The sequence below is a fragment of the Megalops cyprinoides genome, chromosome 5 (assembly GCF_013368585.1).
Source record: "Megalops cyprinoides isolate fMegCyp1 chromosome 5, fMegCyp1.pri, whole genome shotgun sequence".
Taxonomy (NCBI): domain Eukaryota; kingdom Metazoa; phylum Chordata; class Actinopteri; order Elopiformes; family Megalopidae; genus Megalops; species Megalops cyprinoides.
The window spans coordinates 6,905,256-6,929,700 of record NC_050587.1 but is presented as its reverse complement, the minus strand read 5'-3'; the positions used below and the strand labels follow the sequence as shown (position 1 = coordinate 6,929,700).

Sequence of the window (24,445 nt, the reverse complement as noted above, 5' to 3'; positions counted from 1 at the left end):
GAGATAGTCGGGTGGATGGAAGTACCTCCTAACCTCCTGTTAGGGTTCTACAGTTTTCATTGCAGTAATAGTGGTGAATTTCAATAACTACATGCTTAATAATGGTGAAATAATGAAAAAAAAGATTTAACAATCAAACATGGAGTGGGAATGTTAGCTTTATTATGATGTTATTCTACATTGAAGAGATCAGTGATGTATGAAATGTACTGTTGATCACACCTTTTCATTCATATTTCTGCATTTCCCCCTGTACATTAGGCCCATCCCCATAATGACCAAATGCTCAGCAAATGCAGTCCCCCTATATACAAACACACCTGTCTTGACTGTTTTCCATGCTACAAGTCCAACAGGACGGCGATGAGGTGCATTTGAGTAACTCAGAGACACCTGAACGGGTATCAGGATGGCAGAGGCGGTGCAACAGATCCACCTCTAGTCATGCTAGTCATCATTTTTGTCTTCAAACGTCTGCGACTGGCTTTCTATTCATGCTATGTGTAAACCTCTCTTGATGATGCCAATATAGTTTGCATGAATTTGTACTGAGAATATGTTTTGAGTGAAAATGTCCTGCAGAGGCATGCTCTGCATGAAACACTGTGGATGGGGCCATATCAGATATGGCAGTGGTACATTTTTCCATTCATTTCACAGTTACTCAATGATCCTGTGTCAGAGCAGCTAACAGCATGTCCTCAGAAGCCACAATGTAAGCTCTGATGTGTAGGAAGGCTCTTAACTTCTTTTGATTGTGCAACTTCAAATGTAAATGAATGCTTGAACTTTATTGTCTTTATTGAAACTTGGGACTGTATATAGCTCAAACACATACAGGGCAACCAGAAGGCAGTGAGAAAGATATGTCTTGAAGTGCAGGAAGGAAGTGTCATCTAAACACGGAGTTTCATTTTTAAACACGCCAACTGAGAGAAGGGATGACTGAGACAGGATGTCCCTCTCTTGCACTCTTGATATTAGTCTCAGGTGTGTTTTATTGCTGCCCAGCTTTAGAAGAAATATAGCGAACTGCTCAGAAGTCAGAGCTCTGGAGCCCTTGGCTTCCGCTGTGTCTAGGGTGTACCATTCATATGCTTGGAACTTGTGAGACATTATGCATTAAAGCAAAGTATGCAAATAACAGAAATGAAACAAAGCAACATCAGTGGGTTAAAAAGGAACCAGTTGCATTCTGTGCAATAAAATGTAAAATGAGTCCAACTATGTGATATGCAGTTATATGGATTTGACTGTTCATGAAAGCATTTTTTAAAAATTCTGTGTGTAGGTTTTGTTGTGATCTAATCACTTTACTGTTCTGTCCATTGTTAATGTAAGGCACTTGTTTAAATACCTAAAGAAAAGATACGTGTTCATATTATTAGATTTTCTAGCCTTTAGCTACAGTCAGTGTACCATGCTGCAAAGTGGCAAAGAAAACTGCTTTCATTTGAATAATATTATGGTTCCCAGTGGAATGTAAAAATAGAAATTCCTAGGAGAGACATGTGTTCAAATAATCCCACAATGATGAAACATAATAGTAAAAATATCCAAAACTCCCATAAAGCATTTTAAAGGACAACTCAGACTTGCTCTGGGACAGCTGCAGTTGTGACTGCACATACTGGGTGTGACCTTTGACCAAAAGGGTGCTGTGAGCTCGGCTCACTAAGGTTGCTGGGAGTTGAGTGCTGTGAGCTCAGCTCACTAAGGCCGCTGGGAGTTGAGTGCTGTGAGCTCGGCTCACTAAGGCCGCTGGGAGTTGAGTGCTGTGAGCTCGGCTCACTAAGGTTGCTGGGAGACTGAGCCTAGGGTATAGACTGGAAGTAGAAGAGTTAATTATTCAGTTTCTTCATGGAGAAAGAGAGACATATGTCTGTTTAAAAAGTCTAAGTACTCATATACCGTATACTGCTCCAGCTTTTTCCATCATGTGACTTGGCAGTGTACTCCAGCAGGGCGTGAGGAGAGTGCCAGGGGACTGAAGTGATTACATTATCTTCACTTTCACACAACAACCAGCACAGCATCATCTGAAAGGTTCAAAACAAGGCCAACAGGCTGTCTAAACAGGGCCTCAGTGTTCTTCAACAAACTAAGCAAAGCACATTTTAAAGGAATCCACAGTTTGGAAATGCCGATATAGAAGTTAAACATTTTCATATCTTGTTTTGTGTCTGTTTTTGTACATTCAATTTTAGGTGTAGATTTAATTGCCATCAATGAAGGTCTTTATGGATTACTTTCAACTGTATGGTCAACTTATTGTCATGTTTTTGTACAACTCTGCTAGCCCTGCTGTTGGAAAGGAAAAAAGCCCATCCGGAGGCTCCAAATAGCAGAGAAATTCAAGGCTTTCACCAGATCACCAACCATCCAAAAACATAACACCTGGCGTAGAAGAGTTACTGCAGAATATCATCTGTGCCCCAGACGTGACTAGTGTAAAGCAGCTGGCCATCCATCATGACGTGACATTTCAACTCGTATGGTATTTTTCTAAATTAACGGCAGCAATAAGAGAGAATCGTGCACTACATTTCAGTAATATCCCAGCATTTAGTATGAGAGAGCAGCATTCCTCACCACAGGATCTCCGTAAGCCAATGCAAGGCACAGCTGCACAAAGACATTCTTAACCATTGACAGGACAGTGACAATATCACTGAACAATATTCATAATCTTTAAAACATTAATTACTGCTTAGTGACACTTATATGCACTGTAATAGAGCACAAGACATTACTATGATGTACTGTGTGATCTATGACCTTGGATATCAGTGGTAACAATTAGCCCTCCATTTTTATGTAGTTAAATGTTGTCAGATAGTCTTCCCAGTGCTGTCACCCCTGCTGATTTCCCCTCTGTAGTACTTTGTGAATATGCGCTGCAATTGCTCCTCTTTTTTGTATCATAGCAAATAGAGGCTTAAACTGTTTTAGTTTCCATTATTATAATAACCAGGCAGCTCCAATTTTTTGGGATTGTACTGTACGCAATATGTAATCACTCCATCATCATTGGAAGTTACACTGTATTACATTACAAAACAAAATGAGTGGAATAATTCACCCGTACATTTTAGAAGAATACAAATATTTGAAGGAGTTAGGTGTCATCCACTAACCAACACAAACTGTTCTATACCTTTTTGTTCTTTTTCCCACCCCCCACCCCCCTTCTCTCACTGCTGATGACTTTGCACTGTGTTTTTAATCAGAAAATTGCCACCATTCAATCAACCCACAACCTGTTCACTCTGCCACAAGCCTTATGTTACTTATCCTCCTACTCACATTCACCCTGCTCAGAAATGCAGATACCTTAGAGCTCCTGATGTCTCATCACCCAGCTACCAGCTCCTTGGACCCACTTCCCTCTGCTCTTGTTCAGAAGACAGCTGACATTAACCAATTCATTACGTTACCTATGAACAACTCCCTGATGACCAATCATGTATTCTCTGACTTCAAGCAGGCTCGTATCACACCTCTGCTGAAGAAACCAACACTGCACCCTTCTGCTGCCCAAAACTACAGCCCTATCTCCCTTCTCCACTTCCTCTCCAAAACCCTTGAAAGCACTGCCTTCATTCAATGTTCACACTTTCTCACATAGAATGACCTGCATGACGCCAGTCAATCTGAGTTCAAGGCAGTCCCACTGCAACAGCTCTGCTTTCTGTTACAAATGCCCTTCACTCTGCAATGGCTGCCTCCAAATGTGCTGCACTGATACTTCTAGACCTTTCTGTGACCTTTGACACAGTAAATCACCATTTCTTCATGTCTTCCTTGGCAGCAACAGGCATGTTGGTATCTTTCTCTGCTGGATTTCACCGTACCTCTCAGGACACACCTATCAGGTATACTGGAGAGGTTCCATGTCTACCCTTTGAGTCCTCTGTGTAGGAGTCCCTCAGGGTTCCGTCACTGGCCCCCTTCTGTTCTTTTTCTCTACAGGAGAATTTCTAATCCCCTCAGATTCTCACCTGAGAATCAGTTTGGCTAAAACTGAGCCTCTGTATGTTCAAGACAACTGTTCTCCATTCAAAGACCAGACCATCAACCTAGAGAACACTATGGTGCCAGCTCCCCAGACTTTTAAGACCCTTGGGGTGACGCCTGACAGTGATCTGACATACGCAGAGCACTTTGCAGCAGTCAGTAAGACGTGCAGATTCTTCCTTGCATGTGTGATCAAACCCCTGTATTATATTTATATGCCGCTGTTTGGCTGGACCACAATGTCCTCAGATTCTCCTGTGTCTCACCCTTCCTGATCTCCATTCACTGGCTGCCGGTAATGTGTCCTTTTCAAAACACTGGTGTTAGCCTGCCAAGTGGTGTGGGGAACATACTCTATCTGTCTTCGTACCTGTGTGTTAGAAGGAGTATCCTGTTGCAGTCAGAACAGTGGAGATACAGGTCATCCTCCATCAGAGACCAGAGACCCACGTCTTCAGGCTACACTCCAGCTCCCCTAACCAAGAGAGATCTTTCTTCCGTCTTTAGTGCAATTATATATGTGGAAGTGTACTTCAGGTTTAAGCATAATCACACATATGGAGGTTTACTTCAGGGTATGTATTTGTACTGTATTTGCAATGGTATAGTTCTCATTTTGTGTATGTTGTGTATTGTACTTATATGTCAATCTAGGCACACACTTGTGATCTCAGCACTGTGTTTACCACTGACACCTACTCATGTGAGGTTAGTGATGTCCTGTTTATGCAGATTTTGAGGCCACTTCATTAGATGCACTGTGTAAGTTGCTCTGGATAAATGTCTCCTAAACGACAATAATGTAAATGTAACGTAGTTTGTTTCAACTGGTAATACTAACTGCAGTTTATATATTTCCTTAACCACAGAGGCAAGCCAGGTTTATTTATTTTGGAAGGAGACTCATTTGTTGGGGTTAGAGGTAAAAAAAACAGTTACTTGAGGCAGCTTCTGCAGTATCTTAAGGTTGTTTCCTCACATAGCTTCAGGAATCGAGCTGGCTAATGCTGTAAGCAGCAACTTGAGCTCCTTCCAGGAGGAAACTGTACTTCCAGGGTCTGACAAGGCCATGTGACACTCTGATTAGGAGCAGGAAATTTTATTTCTGGACATGTGTAAAAGCACTGGAGGTTTTGGGAGGGGCGGGGTACTGTATTTTTACAAGCCATTGCCTGTCTTAATCAACTGTTTCACAACATCAGTGTTAAAAACCTGAATTAGATGCGTTCTGTATACCTTTCCACTCAACACACAGTGAATGATTTAATAAACTGTAATTTTGTACAAATAATAAGGTGGATGTGTTTATACATGTGTATGGAAAATATTTGGGCTAGTAACAGGGTCTATCTGTTTTATAAAACAATTTCATTGTATGAATTCATATTATCTCAGTTAAAAAGCTGATGCTTTTGTTTACTATATGCAGAAACATGGGGAAACACACAGGAAGTGAGCTGGCTAATCCCAGATCTATTTTTAGATTCAGTTCAAGTTACTCAGTGAAATATTAAATGAAAGGCAGGCTCTCCCCAGCTGTCCTAAGGGCTAAAGATGAAAACTCTCAGTCAGCAATTTAGTAAACAATGCTGCGAGGGGTTAAGTGTGAGAAAATATTATCAAAAGTCGGCCCCATGCTGGCTGAGATCAGGGATGAAAGCCGGAGCAACCAGCAGAGGACGTTATGTCATTCTGGGGGTGGCTGCCTTCCCCATGCAGGCCAATTAAAGTGGCGCTCCAGAGAATACATCTGGAACTCACAGTCTGTGAATCTGAGATAGCGTGCTCTGTGTGTTTCATGTGGAGGCAGAGTCACTGGACATGCCTGATCTGCAAGAAGAGCTTGACTCATGACTAGTGGTGCAGTGCCTGCTGGTTTGATTTCACGCTCGCACTACACTCTCCTGTTCTTTCATACACACCAGCTTGGCAAGTCAAGGTCAGAGGGCTACTCACTATGCTGTATGTGATGATATATTAGATTTATTTCAGATTTGTTCTCTTTGTTCATGTCAGTGAGAATATAAAATAGATGAGTTTTTAGCAGCTTAACATCAGAAATCAACATCAAAAAATTAGTATTGGATGTATCTGAAAATCAGTAAGTTGGTTTTAATTTTGTTACCTTGGTAAGACTTAACTGTTGTTTATACATGTTGAAAATGCGGGGTTTTTTTCTAAATGGTTTACTGAACAATGAATTGTTAATTTGATAAATGGGTAAAGTTTGTAAGGCATAGATCAAACATTCCATTCAGTGATTTAGAGTCATAATTTAGAGGCATAATACACTATTTAATGAGGCATAATAGACAACACTGTATCAGAGAGTGGTAGATACCTAAGTATATAATGAAAACACTTTACCCAGATAAAAGTATTGCATCTTAACAAATATGAGAAAAAACACCATTGTTGGTGCAGTGTCATGCAGTTACAGCTTGTCCACTTTGTAAGTGAGTCATTCATGCCTTGACTCTTATTCTTCACCACTGATTACAGAGAGCTATCATATCAGCCTTGTAACAGTCCATTGCACAGCTAGTTTATGTGCGCAGCTATATTTATGTGCTGGAGGCGGAGCACTCCTATATCAGATACCTACGATTAGACCAGGAGAGACGAGAACGCATTTAGGATATAAGCCCACCTCCTAATGCACTTAATATTTTGAGAGCTTTTTTTGCTCCACCTTATCATTTGGTCAGTATCCAGGTCAAATATCTCTCATCCTTTTAGAAAGCGATTCATGCTGATGTTTCAGAGTCTGTTGCCACTGCTAGGAGGATCAGCCATCCATAAAACCATCCATAAAAATATTATCTTCATCAGCATTAGGCTAGGCTGGCTGCTGGCCCATTACACTGCCAGACACTGATGACACCTCATATAAATATATAAAGGGCTTTATAGTTTCTTTCTGCACCAGTGTAACTTTACTGTGTTGTAGGTTACATGGGGCAGCACCTAGCAGATGTTATCTCCAGTGGGCTGTATGCATTCTGCCTCCTGATTAGCCATTAGTCTCGCCACATCAGCCTTGTGGATGCCAGTGGGAATGTGGTGCGAGAAGATTCCAAACTGTCCCATCTGTAGAGAGCACTGCTAGGAATGCTGGCATGCATAATCTGCACTTTTCTATTACATATCTGCTCAATAAAGCACTTTGGCTGCCCTCCATTTTGAATTTGCTTAAATGAGCTCATGTATATATAAGCTGCCATTAAAAGATGTTTATTTTTTCCTATTAGTTGATTAATGATTGATTCTCTTTTTTGTTTGTTTTCTTTTTGTGACACTGGCATATATTTCTGTATGTTTGGACACCCTTTTCTCACACACTGTGTGTTATTGGTGGATTGCTTGATGCAATACACTTAACAAGATGGGTCATTTGATGTGCTCAGCACTCTTTCCTTGTCTGCGAGAAGAGTTGCCTACTTTTCAAAATTTTCAGCCAAATTGCCTGATTAGCGCTGATATTGCATTGACTCACAGGACTGCCCAGCCAGCCAGCATTTTAGCGTCTGCTGGCTTTTTTCCAAAAATCTCTTGAACTTCACAAAAATATGCATTTTGAATTAACAACAGCAAGATAGATGCATTCCTTATAAGAAGTCAGTTGATAGTTTGGTCTTTTTATGGCTGTTCCCAGGGCAAAAATTGCTGAGAGTTTTGCTTTTATATTTTGTACTTTTTTTTGACTGACAGATGACTTCACACTGGTTTGGGAGTTTGAAGTTGGGCTGCCAGCCCAGCATAGGAGTGCAGGGAGTGAGAATAGGGTCTGCTGGCTTGCAGAAACAGTGGCATTGCCTTACCGTAGAAGCTGTCTCTTTGTGCCCCTGCAGTGTGCCAATGGCCTGAGCAGTGTGCTTTGCATGTGAAGGATACTGCAAACGTGGGCACTCTAATCCTAAATGAAAATCTGTTTGCAGTGTAAACATTAAACTTTGCTCTTATCGGTTGCATTTCTTTTGCTGTCTAATGTGAAGCCAGAACAGTATATGCAGATATCCCTTCCTAGCTGGTGCCCTTGGACATGTGAGATCTACACACAATGTTACTTGTTTTCTGGGAATTTACTGCCAGTGAACTAGCAGCTTCCAATACTGTGAGCATGCACTGCTGAAAGGGACAATTAAGGTAAGCAGACAGTGTGAGAATTATTCAATGTGGTGAATGTAGCTAGCTAGCAGCACACAAAATGTATGCTGTGTGTGTGTGTGTGTGTGTGTGTAGTACCAATTGAAATTTAGAGCTAATTAACCAGCTAGAACAAAATATTAACTTCGCTGGCTATCTAAAATAGATGTTTTGTTATGAACTATTTTTGATGGAAGATACATTTAAGTTTACTGTTTAGGTAGTGATTTAGTTCACAGCCAAGCTAGCTCATTAACTGTAGTCTTGGCAGCAAGGTGATAGTTGTGATAGTTGATAAGGTGATAATTACCTTAACACATAGTGTATATATAATAATTGGAAAATGGGTCCCAGATTGGTGATGTGTTGTCACATTTTAGCTTGCTAGCATAGGCCATGCACCCTCTTGGTGAAACCATTCAGCTGAATGGCAGAAGCTGTAATGCCCGTAGGGTCAGTGTTGAGGCCCTGGCATTCCCTGCACTGCCAGTATCAGTCTGCCAGATGGAGCAGGGAAGGGAAAAGGCTGTGTTTGCATCTTTGGCCTGTGTATGTGTTTACATGTTCATCAGAGATTACAAAGGAAGCTCCTTGTCTGTTTAGCTCACTCCCAATCATACCTAAAACAGAAAATGTTTGGCAGCTCTGAATATAGGAAGCTGTGCTGTGATCTTTGGGAACCATGTAAGCATGGAGATGGTTCCTCATTATAATGAAATTCTTCCTCATTATAATGTAATTCGATTGGATACATTTCTTCTAAAAGCGGTCATTTGTGAATGTGTGAGATACAGGAGAGATGTGTTAATGCACGATTGTCGTCAGTGGCCTCCATCACAGCAGGCAAGGTGAAACAGTACAGTAGCAAAGACACTTTTCATAGAGTGATAACCATGGAATGATAACCATAAAGTGATAACCACAGAATGATAACCACAGAGTGATAGCCATAAAATGATAGCCAGCATATTTACAATAAGCCAGCATATTTACCAGCAACACTTTCAAAACTCTGATGTGACTAACCACTGTGTATGGTATTATAATACAAGGATTATCTATGTTTACTGTTCTAGTAGGGTGAATAGGTGATGGACAATTTCATCTCTGTGTTGTCTCACAATTGAGTTTTCAGAATGTGTCTGATTCTAAAACTTTGATTCTGAAAGACCCACTTCTCATAGAGATTCAGGAATTTGGTGAATGTTATGAAGTATTTCATGGTATAATTACATGAAAAGACACACTGTGTAAGCAACAATGAGGCCATGAAGTCTATATATAGTTGGTCTTTAATTTACAGTGCTCCAAACTGAAATGTAAAATATGGGCAGCCTTTGTGAAAAGCCCATTGTACACGAGGTCAGTGGATCTTTGACCGAGTTTCAGAAAGACAACACCTCAGCCTCATTGTGTAACTGTGACATTCTGCTGGCCCTTTTCTTACTGACTCCAGTTGTCAGTTGAGTTTTACCACATTGTTTATTGTCAAGTTTTTACATCCCTTAACAAAAGTGACATTTGCAACTATTTATTTTATATTTAACACATTTATAAATATTTTATACCAGTATGAAAATTATTATAGTATATTACTGTGAATGTATGTTTTTGTTGACTGTATTAGCTCAGAAACATGAGAGCTACAGTATACCAATGAGCAGTTATTGAAACACATATACTTGATCTTAATCTTATTGGCACTGATGAAAAGCTCAGTCTTTGTTTCTTTTCTTGCAAAGAAAATGTGACATCTTTTCAATGAACCCAATCTGTTCTTGTCTTGTAGCTGTCCTGCGATGCTTGTTGTCTTTCAACGTGGATGAGAAAAATGGCCTGACATTCAGTGGCCCAGTGGATGACATGTTTGGATACACTGTCCAGCAGTTTGAGAACAATGAAGGGAAGTGGTAAGCTGAAGTCATTTGGTCAACATTTAGTCAAGAGCAGATATTGCAGTGACCAGACACAGTCTCCCATACTTTCAATCTGTACTCTGTGAATGGGAATGCCCAAGCAGAGTTACAGAGGCCATTGTTCTTGAAATTCCATCAAAAGCTCGCTAGTGCAGAGACACAGAGCAGTTTTGTCATGGCTGGGGAGTCAATAATGTAATAATAATAAATAAATATTAAACTAAGCACTTCTTTTTAAGTGACAGGGAATCAATGGAAAAAGGCTAAGGTCAGTGGCAATTTTCTTAATTAGTGATCAAGCCCTGCCCAGCTGTTCATTTGTGGGTGTAATCAAGCCTGCTGAAGCCCCATCACTTCTGATGCAAACCGATTTTATTCACAAATTGCAATTTTTTTATTTCTCAAGTTGTAGCTGCCATGAATCATTAGAAAAATGTTTTTACAATAGTTAATAAGGTTTTTCACTGTCACTTATGTAGCAAGCCAGAGTTTGCTGATAATGAACTCATACAGTACAATACATAGCTGAGTTACTGAGTATACACTCCACAACTGAGTTACTTAGTAACTGGTGTTCAGACACTACACAGCTGAGTTACTGAGTAATTGGAAATCACTTTACCAAAAATGACAGATTTTTTAAAAAATAAAAACTCTAAACAATGGTACTCATGAGTACTATAGTGTTAAATATAACTGCAAATATAAATGCAGCATGCATTTCAATAATTATCTTATTAGCAGTTGCTTAAATGTATTCATGGGAATCTCTTTCAGCCAAGAGAAATAATTTGCTGAAAATGCTAAATAAACCTTGTTTAGAAACAGGCATATACAGTATAATTACAGTAGAAAAAATACTCCATATGCTTTATCTGAAAACAATCCACTAAAATATCTTGAAACCCCTTTTAAGAAAAGTACAGTAGTACCAGGCATCCACAACCCTTTACTTAATTGGTCAACCAACACATTCTTGTCCGTTTTAAATGGTCTCCTTTTACCCTTTGAAACCTAATGCATTTTCAATCCCTCTACACACCACTGGAAACCCCTACCAGGAAGTAGTTCCCTGTCACCATTCACTCAAATGCATGAACCTCATATGGGATCTGTTATCTTAATTTAGTACTTTGTGACATGGGGACCGGCTGTCATAAAAAAGTCTCGTACTTGCTTTCTTACAGAGAGTAATAAACATTCTTTGCAAGAGCTGCTCGTGGCAAGTTCAAGAGTGTTCTTAGTAGTTCCCGCCTTATTTAAAACAATCATCAAGGTTCATTACAGACAAGGAATGTTAATCACCAGTGTTGTTTATGTACAGGCAGACGCACAAGACTTGTTTTAATGTGGTAATGACAGATTACTATGAGGGAACATGCTTTTTTGCTTTCATGCTCACAGAATTGAAACACGTAAGAATCCAGGATTTTAAAACAACAATCAGCCATGAATAAAAAGCATGAGAATGAGCTGTTAGCACTAAACAGACAGTGTAAACATGCAGCTGATGTGTGTCAGTGCCTGTGACATTGAACACATACTCTTCCACATCCAGTAATTCACAGAGGCACTGCATTCTGAGGGGACAAAATCAATCGACTTCACTTTGTTTAAATGGTCTTCAATTCTAATTTCTTAGTTCACATAAATCTCTTAGTTTACTAGTGTGGCCTGGAGCACATTCCTTATAACCCTCCCCTTTGCTGCTCTGTTTAAGGGTTCTTATTGGATCCCCGCTGACTGGGCAGCCAGCAAGACGAACTGGAGATGTCTACAAATGTCCCGTGGGCAAAGGAAGCAACCCGGAGTGCGTGAAGCTGGAGCTGCCCGGTAAGAAGCAGCTTTCGTCTGCCCAGCCTGCACGGTCTGCCCATCTGCGGCCCTTCGGGATTGCTGCTCAGGAAGTCAGGCACATCAGACAGAAGCGGAAGGACGTGAATAAACAGGATTTGAATGTCTTATCTACCGATAACTGCATAGTCATTAACCAGATAACTGAAATTGCTTGAGTCAGGCCATGCCACATTTTTTAACAAATATATTATTTCAATGTTTTTTATGGATTAAATGAGTAATGAGGGTCAGATTAGCTTTGGATGATTGTCAGCAGAATATTATTATTTTCAGTTTCATGCATGTCGGTGCTGTGCTGTACGGTTGTTTGTACATTTCAGTGAAGAAGTGGTCAGGTTAGGTTCTTTGAAGGGAGGGAAAGGTGCTAGATCTCACAGTGTCAGCACTGATTCCCTGTCACTCATGTGTTTCCTGCTATTCTGTGTCCCTGTCCTGCTCTTGTACATTGTATGGATCCCACCATGGAAGGCATTTAGTTCACTCTGAATAGTGTGTGTCCACCAAATGAATTAATAACAACAATAATAATAATAATAATAACTACAGTTACTCCATGGTTATTCAAATCAAGACTCAAGTCAAGATTAGTTTTGATTATTACTTAATTACTCATGGACAGTCTGTGACACTTAATTACTTTTAGTAGGAAATGGAAGGAAGATCATTATTGAACAGTTTTGTACCTTTTCTTTTGGTGGTTGGCATAGTAATTTGGTTCTCTCTCTCTATAATAAGCTGCAAGTCCATAATTCGCATCATTACGATAGAGGGAGGCAAAGTATGTATGCCTTTGGGAAAATCTGATGGGAGAATTTGTACAGCTGTTGTTTTCATATGACTCTTTTGGTCATTTTATTTGTTTATCTATATATTTCCCAGAGTACACAACAATTCCCAACATAAATGAAGTCAAGGAAAACATGACCATGGGAACGACTTTGATTACAAACCCAAACGGAGGCTTTCTGGTATGAGAATATATTAGAATGCATCAATGTACCACTGAAAGTAGCAGTGCACAGTAGATGTTGTCTAAGGTTCATTTAGAACACTTGTACTGTACTGAAGTTCAAAACCACACATCACACACACATACATAGCCATTAAAGAGGGGAAATACATGACACAATTCAAAGGATTTTAATGATGTAGACTTTCCAGGTTTTTGGTCGTAATTTTAAACACCATAATGACATACAGCATCTTTTCCCCATGCAGTATTTGTTGAGATTTATAATCTTGACATTTGGACAGTCTTTGATGCTCAGTGCCAGACCCACCCCCGCCCCTGCCTGTCATTATGCTCATTGGCTTTGACACAGAGGGGTTCCCCTTCTCTCCCCAGGCTTGCGGCCCGCTCTACGGCTATATGTGCGGAACAGAGCAGTACACCACTGGCATATGCTCCAATGTCAGCTCGAACTTTAAGGTGCTGAACTCCATTGCTCCGACTGTGCAAGGTATGTGAGCGCATGCACGTGGCTCCCTGCGTCCCATGGGCTGTGCAGTGCACTGCGCGGTGGGCGTCCCACTGCGCTAGTGTACATAAGGGCATTCCAGAGCGTGTAAACCATTCCGCCTCACTGCTGACGTTCCCAATTTAGGAAAGAGCTGTCATTTCTGCTTCTGCAGACAACGTGCGAGCCGTGACTCAAGGTAAACACTGGCTGTTTACACGTCCCAGGGCTACACAGAAACGCTGCCCAGGGAGCTTTACCTCAGGCCTGCTCATTCACATTTCCTCATCGTTCAGGGGCTCCTCGATCAACCCTGTTTTTGTCTTTCCCAACCTTCAACCTTCAAAATCAATGAGCGTGATTTTTTTTTTTTACACTGGCTAGTTCTATATTTGTCTTATATATATCTTGCTGCTATATGCCAATGTCTTTCTTTAAATGAAAAAATCCTCAGTATATTTCTACAAACATTACCAAATGGTAATGTTGTTTATTGCTTATTTGGAAGCGCTGATTTACACTGTTGTACAGTTATGTAAGAAATAATACAGGCCTCTTGGTTCAGTTTGTTTACCTTTGTGTTTAACTGTTTTGTGTTACAGAGTGCAATAAAGAACTAGACATTGTAATTGTACTGGATGGCTCCAACAGCATCTATCCATGGTCCAGTGTCCGAGAGTTCTTGGTGAAATTGCTGGTCAGAATCGACATCGGGCCAAAACTATCCCAGGTGATGTATCTTTAAATTCTTTTGAGAACATCAATGGCAATCAAATGCTGTCGTAAATTGCTCTGCATTTTAAATTGTTTCTTGTCGCCGCCTTTACCCTGACACTCATTGCGCTGTTTGAAGTTGTTGAAGTTTGCTGTTTGAAGGTGTATCGTATAAGTTTCCCTATACGCTGTAGTTGTACAAATCTGATAGTACTGTGTCCTCAAACAGACCTTGCTCTCAGCTGAGAACTGTCTCATTGTGGAACTGTACACATCCTGTCCCCATACTGTCGCTATACTTACTGTATGCACTTTTGTACATCGCTTTGGATAAAAGCATCTGCTAAATAAATAAATGTAAATGTAAATGTAAATCAATCTTAGTATGGATGTGATGGAAACAACATTGCTTTTTTGTTAATGGCATTATTCAAAACAAGAAATGCTCTCTTTACCATGTACATTTACATATACTTACATTTAAAAGTCAGCATTTGGCAGATTCTCTTATACACTGACAGTGTTTTTTTTTTTTTTTTTATTAATGTCTGTTATTTTGTGAAGTTACTTATTACATTACTAATACTACCTCTCTTGAATCTTTACCAAAGAGGAGTATGAGAAGTTGGAGAGGGGAGGAAAGGGGCAGAGTAAATTATATTAACTTAGCTATATGTAGTCACAGGGCCTCCCTCAGTGAACTGACTCCCCTAGGTAGACTTGCTTATCTTTTTAGGATTGAGTCTTTGTATGACGAGGCTGAGAGATGAGGCTGCCACCTCAGCCGAGACACACCCAATAAATTGCCTGCCCAGTTAGTGAGGGCATGAGCAGCCAGCCGAGAGGGGGGAGCCAAAACTACTGACTAAATAGCACTTAGTCTAAATACACCCCGGAAACTAACCAAGGCAAAAACAATAAATTTCCTGCACTTTGTAACAATAATAAGCAATAATATCCATCTGTACACTAGATCATATGTACATTGTAAGCTATGTAACATCCTGGGAAAGGCCATCTGCCAAGCAGATAAATATTAGTAACGCTACAGTAACACTGCATGTACTGTACAATATAGCCCAGTCCAGAATAATAGCCAGAGACTTCCCAGCGGTTTAAAATAATAGTGAAATTACAGACTTTACTTGTATGTCTGTCTCTGGAAAATTCAAGCACATTTAGTTAGGAGCTATTTATACTGGGCATCACATATTCCATGGTTTGATTAGTAATTACAGGGCCTTTTAAAGCAGGTGACATCAGCATCCAATCATTCTGGTCACCACATGTACGCAAGCCCTTAGTCTGCATGTCTGGGTTAACCGTGCAGTGTCCTGTTTGTAGTGTGGTATGATTCTTACTGTCTGAATGTGCTCATTCCCGTTTGTTCTGCACTGTGATTCTCACTGTCTGAATACTCTGTCTCCTGTTTATAGTACACTGTGACTCTCACTGTCTGAATACTCTGTCTCCTGTTTATAGTACACTGTGATTCTCACTGAATACTCTGTCCCCTGTTTATAGTGCACTGTGATTCTCACTGTCTGAATACTCTGTCTCCTGTTTATAGTACACTGTGATTCTCACTGAATGCTCTGTCCCCTGTTTATAGTGCACTGTGATTCTCACTGTCTGAATACTCTGTCTCCTGTTTATAGTACACTGTGATTCTCACTGAATGCTCTGTCCCCTGTTTATAGTGCACTGTGATTCTCACTGTCTGAATACTCTGTCTCCTGTTTATAGTGCACTGTGATTCTCGCTGTCTAAATACTCTGTCTCCTGTTTATAGTACACTGTGATTCTCACTGAATACTCTGTCTCCTGTTTATAGTGCACTGTGATTCTCACTGTCTGGATGTGCTGTCTTCGGTCAGGTCGGAATCGTGTCATATGGGGACGATGTTGGTCATGTTTTCAACCTCAGCCAGTTCAACAACACTAAGGACCTGGTTGAGCATGCCAGCCAGATAAAGCAGAGAACAGGGATAAAGACAATGACCGCACTTGGGATTGATACCGCAAGGTAAGCATTATTTCCAAGCACTTGATTAAAGAAACTCCTCTGTGTAGTGGTGGTCTATGAGAGAGGTATATATAATGCATCACACAGCATCCACCATTACTGTTCAACATCTGGATATGGAGCAAATATGCTAAGTACTCTCCCCAGACCAAGTTTTCCTTAGTGAATTATAGACCGTCTTAGGAGTGAGGCACACAGAACTTTTGATTTTGGAACTTCAGGGATTTCTTTTGCTGACATGGCCTATATCCATGGCTTCTTTGACTTTCAAACTTGATACTGAATGAGTCAGGCTTCTTTTTTCATTGTACAGATACATGCAGCAAGTGAATAAGCTAAATATGTTCAGTAAGTTGCCTGATTTATTACATGTAAAGGCAGTGGTACCCCAAGAACAGGACCAGGCCAGGTTTGGTAGAACTGCTCTGAACCTACTGCACCTCCAAGTAACACTTAGCATTTTCATTATGACCACTGAGACACAGAGTGTTTATTGAGCTCACTGCACATGCAGCCTTAGAGGGAATGCCACTGATGGGCCAGTCGTCTTTCACAGGAAAGAGGCTTTCACAGAGGAGAGGGGAGCACGCCGCGGGGTGAAGAAAGTCATGGTGATCGTCACCGATGGGGAGTCTCACGACAACTACAGACTCAAGTCCGTCATTGACCAGTGCGAACAGGACGGCATTGAGAGGTTTTCCATTGCTGTATGTAAAAACTGCCCAGACAAAACAACTGAGACAGTGTCCCTGCAACACAACTGTTCAGTGTTCACAGATTGTCATTAACATGTTCTTTACATTTTTTAAATCATTTTATCAACCGTCAGTTAACTTCAACCAACCTTCATGTTTTAGGTACTTGGAGATTACACCAGACAGAACAAGAGCATTGAAAAGGTGACAATGTTTATTAACGAGATCAAGTCAATAGCAAGCGTGCCTACTGAGGACCACTTCTTCAATGTGTCAGATGAGCTGGCGTTGTTAAGCATTGTTGAAACGCTGGGAAACAGGATATTTGCACTAGAAGGTAAGGCTTTATGTCCAGCTTTAAGACATTACAAATACTGTATTCACTCCCATTGGCTCAATATCCTGGCCCATCTGATTATAAATGATTTCTTCATTTTCAATTGATGATGCAAGGTGAATAGTTACTCAGACTGAAATTATGAAACATTTATCCATTTACATTTATTCATTTGGCAGACGCTTTTATCCAAAGCGACTTACATAGGTTACAGTTCTTTACAATGTTATCCATTTATACAGCTGGATATTTACTGTATAAATGTTATTTACTGAAACTGTACTGCACTGTGATGAAACCAAAGCCAACAGCAGATAAAGGTGGCAGATAAAGGTGGCTCTGCTTTCTGAGTAAAACCAGCATTATTTATTTATTTAATCACACTGATGGATCAATGATTCCCTTTAAATCTCTATAGATAAATAATTCATTAGTATTTAATTTTATTTGCCATACACGTTGCATGTGCCACAGCTGAACAGACACTGGCACCAGAGCAAAACCCAGGTGCAGGAAGTCAGAGTGCTTCTCCTCCCCTTAGCTGCCTATGAGCCATTTGAGAGCTTGTACGTGTTTATTATTCTAGACTCTATAATACTTCTATACACCCCATACAGTAACTCTGTTTAACACAAGGCAGGGAGTGGAGAGACATGAGTCTATTAAATGTAAATGTTTATGGTGAGTGTTTGCACACTGCACATATACACTGGAAAGAAAGAATGTAAGGAGACTGAAAAGAGAGCTGCTAAAGAAAAAGCAGCGGACTGGAGGGAGCAGTGAACTGACATTCATAAAAGAGGGAGCAGTGGCCTGACAGTCCTTAAAGAGGGAGCAGTGGCCTGACAGTCCTTAAAGAGGGAGCAGTGGCCTGATATTCCATAAGAGATGGGGTGTGCAGTGGCTGTAGGTCTGTCCCTGCAGATTCCTTTTTCTGGAGGTAAATTTTATTTACTGATTGAGGAGCATAAATTGCTGAAATAACAGTATGATGTGCATGCATATATGTTCATGTATACAGAGTGACAGATGCATACTTGTTTTGTTTTTTTCAGCTACATCAGGTAACGACACAGCTTCATTTGAGATGGAGATGGCTCAAGCTGGATTCAGTGTTCATGCTTCCAAAGTACGTTTGACTTGTCTCTTGTCAGTCACGTGTCTGTACATATGCATACATAGTTTTCTGATTTTTCTCCTAATGGGTGTGGGGATTCATGAGATGACACACACACAACACCATTGAAAGGATGCCAGGCCTAAACACCCATTGTCCCATTGTCACATGATGAGGGTTTGTACCGTGCACTGGAAATACAAAGCCATTTATAGGAAGACCAGAGCAAGCAGGCATCTGAAGAGGGAGGCTCATTTCTAAGCTAGGGCTGTGATTCTGTATAAATGCTTCATCATGCATTTCCTGTCCTTAAATGATTAGATAAACACATGTTTTTCTTTCAGCATAATTTTTTTCTGAATCACCACTTCTTTGTCATCAGCCACCGTTTATTCCAGCCGAGGTTGTTTGAATACTTTTGCCCCAAATCAGCCTTTATCAAAACCATCTTCCTGTTTCAGTCTGACCCAGTACACCTGGCACCAGTCTGGCCGTTTTCACTCACGCCACCAGGACTTAGTGAGAAACTGAAACCCATCCCACCCTCCCATTCTGGGCTGTGGATTTACCTTCTACAAATGGAATGCAATGTTACTACTTTACATTTCTTCCACAGCAATGCACTTTTATTAAATGACATACATCAAAAAATATGTAATCGATGAACAGACTGTGAAAGAGGGTCTGATAAAAGCTGCATCCTTTTTTCAATGTGAAAAGCAGCCTCACACTCTGACACAGGAAGCTCGCCCTCTTAGGTCAATTATGACATCTATCTACTGCCATGTGACAATCTAGACTTTATTAATGCTGTATTGATGGCCTTTTTCCACATTTTGGTCATTTTTTCATTGTGCATAAGAATATATAATCAGAACATTGCATTTTGTGGTATTTTGTCTTTAATGAACCATTGTTTTAATTTGTCTTTATCTCTTAATTGGCTCAATCAAGTATTAATGTTAAGTGTCAGAATTTCCAGAACCATATTTTAATAGAAAAAAGATTACATATGACAATTTGATGACAGAAAACCTGTATGGTCACCCTCCTCTGAAAGACCCCTGCATGGTGTAGTTTTGTGCGTAGTTTTTCTGCTCATTGACAAAAAATGTACACATACTGCAATATCTTCGTAATTGATACCGAGGAGTGCTATGCTTTTTCAGAATTCATCTGGCATGGAGAATTGGCAAACCGTTTCAGTATTATATTGACAGTGGCGAACATGATGAAATTTGATATTGAAGTCGAGTTTTTTGTTTGCTGAAACACAGTGGTTTTCCCATGGTCAAGGCGAGTCACTACCTCCCGTTACTGAAGGGAATAAATATAAACTGCAAGTCTTCTTTTCCGGTCCGCTGCTTGGTGCTGTCATGTGAAAGTGACCTTTTTGGGGACCACTGTCCTGCAGATGCTATGGCCGTCGTCTCTCAGCAACCCTACAGCTGCGATGTGGTACTAACTTCTGCTGTCTCTCCCGGCCTTTGCAGGAGGCGGTTATGCTCGGAGCCGTCGGCGCCAACGACTGGAATGGAACCGTTGTGATGCACGTGGGACAGGATTTTATAATCCCAGACAAAAATACGTTCCACAACCCCTTGGTAGAGAGGTACGAGGGCCTCGCGGGGTATGTCGGTAAGTCCAGAAGGCCAGTGCCCACTGGCTCCCCGTGCCCACTCCAGACTAATACCCATTTCAGGTTCACACTGCCGCTGAGGATAAACACCTGCAAGAGTGCGATGAACAAGTGTAAACACCAGTGGTTGAAACGGTGGACGTGTTTGCCCTCTCATTTGCCTTTTAAGGTTTGAGAGGCATTCTGCTCCTTATGAGTAAGAGAGGGAGGATTGATGTAAGATAACAATAGAGTGATGTGGAAGTTCCATTTAAATGTCTGGGCAAGTGTTCCGCTTAGAGTAATGGCTGTAAACTGAATAACTGGCTAGGGTTCAACGGGCCGCATGGTCTCTTCAATCCATGGAAATGGAAAACAGTGCATATTCAGTATTTCTTGATTTCTCAGTCCGTTACAGAATATTACTCCACCTTACGAAATTTAGATATTATTATGCCAGCATGTGGCACCAAATTCTGTCTATGAACTTGTGTTTATGTCCATGTACTTTGGTTTTAGTTAAAGCTGTTTATTTCAGATGTGAAGTTCTTTTGTTGCAGGTTATGATGTGCAATCAGCATCGACGCCTAGTGGAGTCCTATACATCGCTGGTGCCCCACGATACAACCACAGCGGTCGAGTCACTGTTTACCGGCTTGACGGACGGAACATTACAATAACACAAATACTGAAAGGAGAACAGGTGCTGTAGATTGCTGGAAATACTAATAACAGCTAAGATAAAACTCCGCATGGGTCTCTGCTGATACACTTAACATGCAATGGGTCATTTGTCTTTAGATCGGTTCATACTTTGGCAGCGTTCTTCAGACCGTCGATATTGACAACGACTCTTATACGGACATCCTTCTCGTTGGGGCTCCAATGTATATGGGCTCAGAACGGGATGAGCAAGGCCAAGTATACGTTTACAGAATTGATGAGGTACTATTTATGTGTGTTGTCTATATGTTTCATTATTATGTTCTGTGATAGGAGTGTGTTTGTCTAATTCACACTTAAATACTCTACAGTGTTAACCTGAATGACATAAGTATAACTATCAAGGTAAAAAATCACTTCTGAATAGTTGATAGTAGGTTCCCCCGTGAACATCAGATAATGGTTATAACACAGAGTTCGGATCTTTACATGAAGTGAAGTTCAGTAGAAGATAATGTTATTAATATTCCTGGTTATAAATGGCTCCTAAGGTGAATTGTGTCGTGTCTCCACAGAATGGCACTCTGGAGCATGAGATGACCCTCAAGCCCATCGATCAGCCATGCTGCACCAGCCACGCCCACACCCACAGCGCCTGCAAGACCGTCAACAAAAACGAGCCCTGCGGCCAGCGCTTCGGCACGGCCATCGCCGCCGTCACAGACCTCAACCTAGACGGCTACGGCGACGTGGTGATCGGAGCGCCCTTCGAGAACGACCACCGGGGGGCAGTCTACATCTACCATGGCGAGGGCAAATCTTTGAAGAAGAAGTATGTGCAGGTAAGCAGGCTGAAGCAGGGTTTGTTGGCCTCTAATCAGCATTTCCCATTTTATACATTTTACACAGGAACAGAAAGAGTGTGTTCACTTATATCCATTAATCATAAGAGTTAGGGTTAGGGTTAGATTTAAGGATAGTGTTATATTTAGAGTTAGTGTTAGGGTTAGGAGATTTTTGTCCATGCATGCATACTTCCAGAATTCCCATTCTCCTGGGTGGGGACTACTTATATACATCATTCATTTACATCACTTTGGAATTTTGGATACAAGTTTGGAGTCTTGAATCTTGCACATGTGCACATGTTTTCCACAGGGTTTGACCAAAGCAGTTATGTGTATATACAGTATACACTGCCACCTAGATGAGAATGTAACTTAGATCCTGTGCTGAATGTTCTTTCAGAGAATTGCATCGGGTGGTGACGGAGAAAAGATGAAGTTTTTCGGTCAGTCGATCCACGGAATAATGGACTTAAATGGAGATGGGATTACTGATGTCACAATTGGAGGCCTCGGGGGTGCCTCGCTGTTTTGGTAAGCAGTCCAGCCGTCCCTCCTCCTGTTTTTGGAAGTTTTTTTGTCGCGCATCAGAAGCCAGGGTTTCCCCTGAGGTTCTCTGCCAGTCAGTCAGGCGCTCTTTTCAGAGGTCACTTTTAGACCGTCTCAGGGAAACAAGAAAAACATGTTGGTAATTCAGTCGTGCTGTAATGTAGTGGAGGGTTTCCCTTCCCCAGACCGCTAGGCCAGTGAGAGGGAGCCAGAGGAGGGTGAGGGTGCTGCCTGTAGCCACACCCTCCAAGCAGCTCTTATTGGCTGAAAATGCATGTGTATCTGGGTTTCATTACTGTTCAGAGAATCATTGCGTGGCAAGGGAGTGTCTGCCTTAAAGTTTGGAGACAGATCATCCTGTTTGCCCTGGAGAAGATGAGTGTGTAGTGTTGTGTGGCAGTAAGGAGCAGGGGTCATAGCCCTAAGATTCCTGGGCTGATCCCCCACTGGGGCACTGCTGTTGTACCCTTGACCAAGGTACCTAACCGAGACCTTTCTAAATAAATATCCAGATGTATAAATGGATAACATGTAAAAATTGTCTCTGTGGGTAAGAGCATCTGCTAAGCAACTAAATATAATGTAAAGTATTGGGTATTAATTATGATTTAAGGGTGGAAAACTATTGGGAGTCGAGAAGGAAGGTCCGAGTCATTCAAAAGCCTGTCTGCTCAGAATGGGAGGAACAGAGCTGCACTGATGTAATGGGGCGCTGTTCTGGCTCCTTCACACAGCAGATACCACTGCAGGCCTCTGCCTCTCGAGCTGCCAAAGGCCTGTTTTTGTATTCCCCATAAACACAATGATAAAAACAACAACCTCACCACTGCGATAATAAGAACAACAACCTCGCCACTGCAGTGATAAAAACAACACCTTCACCACTGTGATGATAAAAACAATAACCTCACCACTGCAACTGTAAACATAACAACCTCATCACTGTGATGCTACCCAAGCACAACAGCCTCAGGCTTCCTCAGGAACAGTGGAATTACAACTCACACTGAAAGCACAAATTTGAAAGTACAAGACACTCATCTGATGAAATGAATTCATTTAGAATTTATTAACTGATGTTGCCTTTTTGTGTTTTTTTTCCCACAAAAGAAATAATCTGCCACATAGTAAGGCTCATTCCCTATTATGCCTTTCCCAAAGACCCAGACTGACAGGTCTGCGGTTCCTGGCTATCTCATCCACAGGAAAGGAAGCAGCACAGCTGGGGAGTGTTCATGCTGTTGACAGTACATTAAAACCAGCAGTAGGCTCTGCATGGACTGCGGTGATATACAGTCATTGAGGAGACCAAGGAAAGCTTACTTTGGCTCCAGGATTTCAGAAGTTACACAATAATTAAGTCCAATTAATAGCAATGGTTGTAACTTCTGATATGTCCTGAGCTTACTTTCATTGTTGCAGTGCAATATTTTAATTTTGAAAGCATTACAGAATCATACACAATCTATCTGTGGTTTATTGGAAACTAGAAGTACAGGATCAGCAAATATGGGTGCTAAAGAGTTAAAGCTGCTATAATACAGTGGTAATACAATATGATCTTGTATGTACAGCCTCGCACATCCCACGCACGTCCTCTTGTTTGTCAGGAGGTTACACCTCAGCCCCTTACCTGAAGCTTTGTTTTGTTACTCTTATGCAATTATATATGTGGAAGTGCACCTTAGGGATACATGTACTTAGATATGCAGAATTTTACTCCAGGGTATGTATTTGAATTGTATTCATAGTCCGGCATGTGTGATGTCAGCACTATGTTTGGCACTGATATGTTCATATGTCGTTAGTGATATCCTGTTTGTGCAACTCTTAATTTCCTACTTTCATTTGGATGTTTCATTCAGGTCTCGGGATGTTGCGGAACTAAGGGCAGATATGGTGTTTGAGCCAAATAAAATAAACATGCAGCAAGCTCAATGCGATATCGCAGGAAGGAAGAGGTTCTGTGTGCAGGCCAGAGTCTGCTTCAACTACACCGTTAAGTCTGATCAGGAGACAAACTCAGTCACTGGTAAGAGTTTTCCCAGGGTCTTTTTTTAACAAGTTATATTTACAAGTCCTGAAAAGGTTCACCTACAGCGCACAGACACATGTCTGACTTCACAATAGCACAATAGCTATAAGCGATATGTTAGACTTTCTGCAAATTTTTCTTTTCTTACTCCCATATTCATCTAAGCTGAGCAAGGAGTGGACTCCCTCCATTGGTGCAGCCTGTACCAGAGGGCTTTACCACCTGATCCTGAGTGAGCCATTTAAATTGGACTGTTGTTGTGAAAAAAAACTCATACATCTTACTCATGTTGAAAGTACAAAAATCACATAAAAGTACAAAAAGCATCACCTCTACTTTGGCCCTTGAGGGTAAATCACAGATTTAAAGAGGCACTCCACCAAAAACTCCCAGGAGTCTTGTTTTGGTATTGGAAGGGTGGAATGCTCATTTAAACTCATCTAAGCATATCCC

The 24,445-nt window shown here is 41.1% G+C and overlaps 1 protein-coding gene across 1 annotated transcript in view; it reads left to right on the top strand.

Annotated features, from left to right (window-relative positions):
* itga1 (integrin, alpha 1) overlaps positions 1-24,445 on the top strand; it is a 39,099-nt gene that overhangs the window by 4,061 nt on the left and 10,593 nt on the right. The window contains exons 2-16 of the mRNA XM_036528982.1: positions 9,953-10,073; positions 11,800-11,912; positions 12,816-12,904; positions 13,282-13,396; positions 13,996-14,123; positions 15,985-16,133; positions 16,690-16,840; positions 16,991-17,165; positions 18,221-18,294; positions 19,776-19,920; positions 20,461-20,603; positions 20,702-20,845; positions 21,139-21,405; positions 21,812-21,942; positions 23,823-23,989. Of these exons, the coding sequence (XP_036384875.1) occupies positions 9,953-10,073; positions 11,800-11,912; positions 12,816-12,904; positions 13,282-13,396; positions 13,996-14,123; positions 15,985-16,133; positions 16,690-16,840; positions 16,991-17,165; positions 18,221-18,294; positions 19,776-19,920; positions 20,461-20,603; positions 20,702-20,845; positions 21,139-21,405; positions 21,812-21,942; positions 23,823-23,989 (2,112 nt within the window). The remainder of the gene's footprint in view (positions 1-9,952; positions 10,074-11,799; positions 11,913-12,815; positions 12,905-13,281; positions 13,397-13,995; positions 14,124-15,984; positions 16,134-16,689; positions 16,841-16,990; positions 17,166-18,220; positions 18,295-19,775; positions 19,921-20,460; positions 20,604-20,701; positions 20,846-21,138; positions 21,406-21,811; positions 21,943-23,822; positions 23,990-24,445) is intronic.